Below are 10098 nucleotides of genomic sequence, written 5' to 3' on the forward strand. Positions count from 1 at the left end.
AAGTTTAATTACACTTTGCTGGCTCAAGTCCATCTCCTTGCCCTGTCTCCTGGGGTTCTAGAGAAATAACGAAAAGATGGTAGGCAATCTACGTATCTCTACACATGCCAAAACTAATCAACATTTTAGACAGCATAGCTGCCACTCTCTCTAGGGCTGTGCTGTCTCAAATAATGTCCAAAAAGTGCCCACATGTCCTCCTTAGGTCACTCATCAGTGAGGTAGGATTCAGATTATGAAAGTTTCAGTGAGCATGTAGGCTAATTTCTAGAGCATGCATCCTGGTCCTCGCACAGGTCATGTGACAGTCTGGACTTTATGCCACTCAAACACTCTGAACTGAGAATACTCTAGAAAACATCCATCCATCCATTATTTATATCACTTAACCTGAATAGGGCATAAGGGTTCTGGAGCCAATCCCAGCTGACACTGGGCAAGAGGTCAGGTCCACCCTGGACAGGTTGCCAGTCCATCACAGGGCTGACATATAGACAAACAACCACACACACTCACACTCACTCCTACGGGCAATTTAGAGTCATCAGTCAACCTAAGCTACATGTCTTTGGACTGTGGGAGGAAGCCGGAGTACCCGGAGAGAACCCACACAGGCACAGGGAGAACGTGCAGACTCCACACAGAAAGGCTCCGGTTTGGCTGGCAACTGAACCCATAACCTTCTTGCTGGGAAACGACAGCACTAACCACTGCTCTGCTGTACTCTAGACAACATTATCATCTAAATGCATTAGGGGTGACTACATCTAAATTTCCCTTTGTTTTCCTTGAATAAACATGAGTAGTGTAACATGCTCTGGTTTTGGAACAGAGACTGACTTTCTTGTTTAATCCTAACCACTGGATCTGTAATTATTTTCTTATTGCGCATTGTAGACACAAGGCTTTTGACTCCATTATGCTATGGCTATTCTTGGCAGTGCCACTCCTCTGGGGGTGTGAGGGTGAGGGCTAGTGAGGTAAAGCCTAGAGCCATTGGGAGTTTCTTACCGAACACAAGTTAGTCATTCATGAAATTAATTGGTGCAGGATCAGCACAGGGAGTCTGTACCACATGTGGATCTCAGTGTGGCTGTCAGTATCAGCAAGCAGGATGTCAAAAGCTATGAGTTCTTTTCCTTTTAAGAATATGGACCAGCAAACCAAAATCTGCTCCACTTGGACTGCAAAGTTTTGGGTGTGTGAGGGGTGTGCTTGTGATTGTGTGAGCATGGGAATAAGGAACAGAAGTCATCCAGTTGTTTAAGAGCCTTCTGTTTTGTCAGACACACTTAGTGCTAGCAGGATCCAATTTACAGTACAACAAATAGTGTTTGTATACTTTCATCAACATCTCAGAAAACCTATGTACCACAACTCATTCACTCCTACACAACCTGAATTATTTACACAATTACAGTGTATATACTCAGCAGTCTGCTCCAGTGTGTTAGCTGTTGGATTAGCTCAAGCCAGAGAGCCTCAAGTCTAAAGCGGACACGACATGTCCTGGATAGCAGCGCCAGCCGGCACACAATCCAGCGGAGATGGGAAATGTATTGTGACTGCAGTACTAACGCCAAGGGAGACAAGGACTGCTGCCAAGCTCACTCTCTGGATGCTGCTCAGGACTCAGAAAGAAAACATGCACCCTCCAACCCCACCTCCACTTACCTCTTTCTACCTTTATAGTTCAGTATTGAAACACTTATCTAAACAGCATCTTCCTTGACCTCTCAGTGCAGAGACCAAGCAAGTTATTGTGTTCTTATAGTTCATCCTGTGTTGCCTTCAGTAACTGATGTTTTACCAGTGGAGACTGTGCCTCTCTCTTGGTTGTGGAGTAGAGCTCAGTGACCTTGTGATGGCCCTGCACGCCAGTCAGAGGTGCTTATAAAAAGCTGCCTTTCATTGTACCTCTAAGATGGCTCACTTTGCCTCTGAGTGAGTGGCTTGTAGCAGCTCTGTAAGTTGGGGGAGGAGGGGTTTGTGAGATAGAGACTGAGTGGCCTGGGTGGAGGAGGGAAATAAGTTGACTCCACAGTGTGCTATCTTTTTTGGCTTTGCTCAATCTTTGACCGGTTCTCTATGAATGGTTCTTTCATTCATTCATTCTGTACCGCTTAGTCCCCGAACGGGGTCACGGGGAAGGGGGGCGGCGGAGCCAATCCCAGCTGGCAATCGGGCAAAGGTGGGGTACACCCTGGACAGGTCGCCAATCCATCGCAGGGCTAACACATAGACGAACAACCACAGACATGCACACACACACTCACTCCTATGGGCAATTTAGAGACACCAATCAACCTAAGCTGCATGTCTTTGGACTGTGGTAGGAAGCCGGAGTACCCGGAGAGAACCCACGCAAGCACGGGGAGAACATGCTCCACACAGAAGGGTCCCAGGTGGGGCCCGAACCCGGAACCTTCTCGCTGTGAGGCAACAGTGCTAACCACTGTGCCACCGTGCTGCCCTGGTGCTTTCTAAAGACATATTCTTGTGAAGTTGTGGGTTAGGGAGCTAATATTCCTCCCAGTTCTCCATTCTTTTTCCATTTCCCCCCTCTCTGACTGGCCGTGCTGTTGAGCTGCCAAATGGCCACCCAGACTGCACCTCTTACAGTATTTTGAAGCAGCGTCACATGAAGCTTGAGGCGGTGCAGCAGCTGACTGGGGAATATGATGATATATAGAGCAGTCTTTCCCAGTGTGACAGGTTGGATAGTATACAATGATATATGATGCAGTGCTCTGTTTTGATATGACAGTTTTGAAGAGTTGTCAGCTCTTTAAATGCAGTCAACTGGAATATAATGCGATGCCACATAATACACAACATCATATCATACAGTATTGTATCATATTGTATTGCATACAGAAAAAAACTACTTGGTGATATTGGGTAGGACATAGGATAAAATCAAATACATCCAATAGGAGGACATTCATCAAATCTTATTATTTACCAAGAAAAGCAATATTTACAGTAGCCACATAAGTCATAATGTAGTAACCAGGAACCAAACCATTAATAGTGTATATCAGACACTGTCAATGTGAAAGATGAAAAAAGTTACCATCAATCAACTTTAAAATATACATTTCATGCATAAGTTGAATTTGCAAGGAGCAATTTTGGAGAGAGGCATAATAAATAATTTTACTATATTGTCAACTAAAAAAGACAATCTAAATCTGATGTTCAAAACATCAGCCCTCTCCCTCATTTGAATGGAGCCACTCTCACACTGCAAGTGGGAGGCTTTACTTAGTCAAAATGATGCTTTGACCTAAATGCTAACATCATCATGCAAAGATGATCAGAGAAACTGCCAACAAGCAAGTTAACGATGTTCGCCATGTGCTGACGCTGATGGGAATGTTGTAAACCAAAATACTGGACAAAGTTAAATTTTGATCTGATGATGGTGCTAGCATTAATGCTAATAATCTGAAGGAGGGCAGAAATGTCTGAATCAAATTTTGCAGAAGTTCATCCAATAGGTCATCCATTCATTATCTATGCTTATACTGAAGAGGGTCATGGGGGACTGGAGCCAATCCCATCTGACACTGGGTGACACTTAGAGACAGACAACCACACACACTCCTACAGGAGTCTTTCCCAGTCAACCTAAGATGCATGTCTTTGGACTCTGGGTGGATGCCAGAGTACCTGAAAAGAACCCAGACAGGGTGAACATGCAAACTCCATGCAGAGGAGCACTGGGTTAGCTAGGGCTTGAACACAGAACCTTCTTGCTGCGGGTCGACAGCGCTAACCACTGGTTCACCATTCCATCCTCCAATGCGTCAGTTTTCTCAGAACTGTGAAACTCATGGTGATGATAGTGGTAAAGTCAGGGGATCATGAAAGTCACTAGGCTTCATCCTTTGGGGACAATATATGCTTGTACAAAATTTTGTTGTAGTCTGTCCAGTTGTTGACATGTAATCCAGACAAAGTGGTGGGCAGACACACTGGCCAGCACTGTTATCCCTAGAGCCATGTCAGTAGCACGACAAAATAATATTCACAGAACAATGACTTCAAATACAGTTTACCTTTTGAACATTGGACACTATTAAAATAAGGACTTTATGTGTAGATTAGCATTTTTTTCATATGCACATCGTTTGCTTCTGGAATGTTGTGTTATTGCGTATTCTGTACCTTCCTAACACAAAAGTCAGAGGGGGATGGGAGCTGACAGCAGGACCCAGAGTCCAGTTGAGCTTTGCTTTGCCAAGCTGCAGGACACAGATACTTCATCACAGGCCAAGCAGCCCTGCTCATACTCATCAATTCACATCCATGCACACTTGTAAGCAATGAGTAAAGCAGGTGCAAACATACATACATGCAGTCACATCATAAATAAGCATCCCCATGTTTAACAGCACACTGAAAGACCAGCATGTTCATTTGCACATGAAAACAGACATAGCACATGCATGTTGTACTGTACCTGCTTTCTGTCATACATGTAGATTTTAATGTTTCTGTGGATGGACAGTCAAGTTGCTTTTTGATGATACAAAGACAAAAAGGCTTTCAGCTGTTTACTGTTATTCCTTAAATGTTAATGCATTATATACCTGAAGAATATGTATGATCCAGCTCATTCATTCATGTGCGACTGTGCGACTTCCATTTCCACTGAGTTCATTTACTCATTAATCTGTTTAACCTTTTACTCTTTAATGATTTGTCTTTATTAGAGAATTCTGAACAACACACTTCATGGGTATTAACATTTTATATGTTTAAATCTCTGCACAACAGCCTCTCTTGCACCAGTCTTAGCTTGGAGAGAGTTGTTTATTATTGACTGTATTTTCCTGAACGTCCTGCTTCTAGTGCAGGCATAGTAAGAGAGAGTGTTTAATAAAACTGTGAGCATACAACTAATTTGACTGTGTTTAATTAAGGTAGGTGAGAAGGTGAACAAGGTCATCATTTTATTTAAATCTGAGATCAAACCAGTGAATGAGTCCTTTAATTTTGAACCTAAGTACAGGCTATTTATTTTAGTACTGTAAAGACTACATTTTACAATTCAGTTTCATCTCATCCCATTTATTAGAGTTACATTTTAATTAAAGAAAGAGTTAAAGCATGTTTCCTTCACATATTCTACTGACATGTAATCAATAGATTCTCCCTCCTGTTTCACAGTGTGAAAACAAACATGCACACACCGTGTAAACACAATAATGCACACATGATGTCTCATGTTATTTTTTAACCCTTCCTTGCTTTCTCTTTCACAAACACACACACTGACATATTGCGTGGCATGCAGTCTGCTCTTTGAGACTTGGAGACCTGGTGCAGGTAACCCAGGGGACGCATCTTTCCAGTAAGGACACATGGGCTGCATCATCCAGCAGAAGACCAGTCATGTGTTTGCTCACCCAAGTCACATAATGTCTCAGTCCTCCTTTCCCAAAACAACATCCAGTTTTAATTAGTTTCATTCTATTTTGATTAATACATTGTCACTTAAGTTTGAAGATGAAACACATCATGGCTGCAAGCCAAGGAACATCTTCTAGTGCCGAGATGCAGTTTTCCTTCTAGAAAGTGTAGCAACGTTGAGTCTACTACACTAACTTGCCAACACAATTTTAGAAACAAATATCACTGTTGGCCCAGACAAACTCCAACAGGATATTAGGGGGACAACATAGGAAGCAGTAACCAAATAGTACTTATAGGTTTATTGTAAGATTTGCATTTTTGCATATATTTTATACTTTTTTATTCTTTCTCTTAAATGTTGTTTTTAGAATGAAGAATGTTGAGTACAATGGTGTATTTATGCAGCCAGTTATCAGTTTTATGCTGATATTGTAGCTTTGCTAATTTGAGCTAACAAAGCCCACAATTTGGTGGAAATTATGAATTATCTCATTGTTAGTAAGGACAACACAGAAATGAATATCTGTAGAAGTGGCATTCAGTTTGAAGACAAAACACACGCCCCTTACAAAATACAAGCAGTGCTACACCAGCTAAGCCTGTTCTATCATGTCATGCAGGATTTGCGGAGCAATGAGATGGGTCACAGGAGACGTGAGCAAGCAGTGGGAGTAGAGCATTCGGAAATAAACTGAATGTAACTCACGAACCATTCGCAAAAGCCGTCTCAATTTAAACAGTGCGGTGTAGAAGTTCACTTTTTCTTCAGCCGTATAACATATTTTATGTTTAGGGTAGTGCTGTGGAGCCAGAAAGTGTTCACTTTAACAAAAATATGTAATAAATAATCAGATGAATAAGCTGAGTTAATTGTATAAATTAGCCAATAAATTGTAAAGGAATATTTCCTTTCATTTTAACTTCATTACTATTTATTTCATTATTTCCTCACTATATACGTAGGATTGCTTTGACATTGTTGTTGCTCTGGCTAACAAGAGCTCGCTGGCTAACTACAGCAGCTGTTGATGATCCTGCTTGCTGAAAAAGAAAGGAGTGTGTGATTGGCTGAATTGTGATGCTCTGTGATGAAAAGTGTCACTGGGGAAAAATACAGAAATAAAAACAAACTTCTGAAAAGCACCTTAAATAAATAGCAATACAAATGATACAAATGTTTTAATAATTAATGTATTTTACACATTATATACATAAGATTATTCATTTGAATATCTATCAGTACTGCACATTTTGTGCTCTATATTAATGTAGATAAAAATCTACATAGGCTTCATAAATATTAAACATATTATTGGAGAGAAATTGCAAAACAGAGAGTAATAAACACCTGAATTGTTCAATTTAAATAAATGCAATTTCTTTCTCAAATTACCCCCCTCATGTTAGCTACAATTGTGTGAGTAGATGCAATGGGTGCAGTCTCTAAAAATACATTCACCATTTTTGTACCAAACTCAGTATTTTTTTTACTTACATTGAATCTTTTATTTTAACACCACCTTTAGCTTGACTTCCAATATTAAAATATTTAGGACAGCGAACTTCAGAGCAGTCTCTTGCATTTGGCCTCTCAGCACTCAGAGATATCCACTGGACGCTTGTGTTTTAGTTCCCAGCTATGGATTTTCCTTTTTTTCTCTTCTCTGCACTTGTAGTTCAGATAGCACCACTAAGTATCTGGGGTTCACTTGCTTTCTGCAAAGACAGTTAGATCAGGCCAGAGGTCTCGCTGCAGCTTGCCACCTCACATTGGCAATGCTGGCTTCATCCAGAAAGCGACAGGACAAGAGGATTTAGTACAGAGCCACGATGCACCTCTCCTGAGGGGATTATTGGGGCAGTGCTGCTGGAAATGGACCCCCACCACATCTACAGCCAGGGCTGCCCAGTCAGCACACATTTACAATACATGCTCACAAACACATGTGAAAACACACAGTGTATACACATGCGCACAGACAAAAAAGCAAGGCAACTTTTTTCATCTTTCGCATTGACACAACTCTGCTGATAACTTGACCAGTCACCCATACTCTCTCACTGCATGAGGTTGTTCTTATGCTTCATATACACTACATACTCTATTGTATTCTTCCCTGACTGTCCTGTTAAATCAGGCATTCTCCCTTTATCTGTTCCCTCATCTCAATTTCCAAACTATTGCACACCATCATAACCACTTCACGCTCTCTGACTAGAAGAATACAGTCCTTTAACGATCTAATGCAATCCCATACAACCACTATGCCTGGAATGCATAATACAGACTGTTGACTCTGTGTGTGTGTGTGTGTGTGTGTGTGTGTGTGTGCGTGTGTCTGTTCACGTTGCTCAATGTTAGTTTTTGAGGCCATGTTTAGTGCTGGTTTTCACTGGCTTTTATCATATTGAGAGTTGTTTTTGCAATCCCTCCAAACAGAAAAATTAAACTGTCTTAGGTGTCATAAAGGGATTTTATTTACTGTAAGGCTCTTGGTTAAGATTGCTTTGCATAGTTTGGTTGTTAATGTTTTTCTGTCCACATTATACTGTAAGATTTCACTCATCCAGATGTATAGTAGCTGTAGTGTGTATTTACTTGGTTATGGCTAAATAAGTCACAACAAAAACAAAGAAGTGTGTGAGTGTAGAGGTGTTTTCCCTCCTTACCATGGAGCATATTTTCTTGCCAGTGGAAGAACAAGTGCAGTAGTGGGAGTCACACTGGCAATGACTTTTGTGCTACCTGGCTGCTCAGGGTAGGTGAACTATGCACTGCACTGCATTTGACACCTCTATAAAAGCTTATCCAGAATCATATTTTGTATTCATGTATCACTTGCCTGTACACATTAAGTTGCACTAAAATTGTTTTATTCTGATCAGTGAGGCCATAAAAGCAGAGTGAAGGTGAAATACCAGCATCCGTCAATGACAGAATGTGTGAAGGCTTTCCCTGTTGGTCAGTTACGTATCTATGCAGCTGTCTGATTCTGCTATCCTATACAGAAAGTTTTCTATCTGCAGTTCCTACAATAATGTGAGTTGTGCACATTGTCAAACTGTAATCAGGCACAGCAGTTGTGTCATAGTTACTTTGATTAAACACCACCAGGCTGCTGCAAATTAACCACACAAACATCTGGGCTCCTGTTAAAAAAACTGCCCAGTTATACTGTATGTTACATTTCACACAGCTTTCCAGTTTATGCTAGGAGGATGGACAGCATTGATATACTGTATATATAAACAGTTAAGTAATGGAAAGATTTGTTATAATGTTATTATGAGCACTGCTTGCGGGGTTGATGGGAGGAGCTGATGTGATTGATCATGATTGTTACAAGCCACTAAAACATCCAGGCACATTATTTTTTTCATACACATCTATACAGCTTACTGTCAGAATACCAACATATGTTTTGCATCAGACAGAAGTAGACATATTTTGATTAAAGCAGACATTGCCCCATAGTACAAGGAGGTTCTTGCTGTATGTGTGACTAAAGGTTAGTGCAATATAAACACACGCACCAGCATTTGATAGATGTGCAGTATGTTAAAGGGTAAAACTGACTCTCTCCTACTGTTCTCATGAATAAAACACTGGCATGCACATGCACACGTAATACACTCACATCCATTTGCGTAAACACACACAAATCCTATGCAGACATGGGCTCTCACATAGACACATCCCACTTGAATATTGCACGCAGGCACATGCGACAGCTACATACAGTACAGACATACTTGCCCCCACACACATGTCTCAGTGCCAGAGCTCTACATCAGTGCAGCGTGTCAATTAGAGCACTGTTTTTCCTGAGCAGGCACAGCAGATGAAGACTGGCAGACATCTAAGCTCTGAAAATTGCATTAATTGTTGCACTGATGGATTAAAGAAAAGTTGTAGTTTATAATGATAAGACATAAAACAACTCCAGAGTTCAAATTTTACTTAGAAATGTTTGTGTATTTACTTTGTCACTTAGCATACAGTATCTACTGAGGAACAAAAAGATACACATAATCCTATACTTTAGGTCATGTTATATAAGCTAAAGGCAAAATACAGTGGTGTTATTGTCTGTGGGAAAATGGTTGTTCTTTGTTTGTTTTACTCACTGTAGTCATGGAAAATATCAGGGGAAAACATTTGTTCATTACAGCTAAGATATGGTGGAGTTTCTCAGACCTTTAGCTCCATATGCAGTATGTATGGAATGTGGCATACTTTGTATAATATACAAACATAGTGGTGGAACACATTGCTGCTTTTTTTCTGATTGTGATTGAAGTGAGTGTTTATGAGAGTAGCTGTCTGTCACAGATAGCGAGATCTACAATAGAATACTGGTATAACTATTCTGGTGAAAGTCGGGTGAGCTTCACCATTTAACCCCACTACATAACATCTCTTTTTTTTTCTGTGTCTTATTTCAGAAATTTGTTTGCTGACACGAGGCAGAAGGACAGCCAGTGTCCGAGCAGATACTTACTGTCGTCTGTACTCACTGTCTGTGGACAACTTCAATGAGGTGCTGGAGGAATATCCTATGATGAGAAGGGCCTTTGAGACTGTTGCCCTTGACAGGCTGGACCGTATTGGTAAGAAAAGAAAAGAAAGAAAAAGGCAATTTAAGATAGAACTTTTCAGTTGCTTTTATTACT

The 10098-nt window shown here is 40.8% G+C and overlaps 1 protein-coding gene across 1 annotated transcript in view; it reads left to right on the top strand.

The window, feature by feature from the left end:
• Positions 1-10098, top strand: part of hcn4 (hyperpolarization activated cyclic nucleotide-gated potassium channel 4) — an 81060-nt gene that overhangs the window by 60402 nt on the left and 10560 nt on the right. Inside the window, exon 8 of the mRNA XM_020592477.1 lies at positions 9871-10035. Coding sequence (XP_020448133.1) covers positions 9871-10035 — 165 coding nt within the window. The remainder of the gene's footprint in view (positions 1-9870; positions 10036-10098) is intronic.

Source organism: Monopterus albus, unplaced genomic scaffold (genome assembly GCF_001952655.1).
Source record: "Monopterus albus unplaced genomic scaffold, M_albus_1.0 scaffold17.1, whole genome shotgun sequence".
Lineage (NCBI taxonomy): Eukaryota > Metazoa > Chordata > Actinopteri > Synbranchiformes > Synbranchidae > Monopterus > Monopterus albus.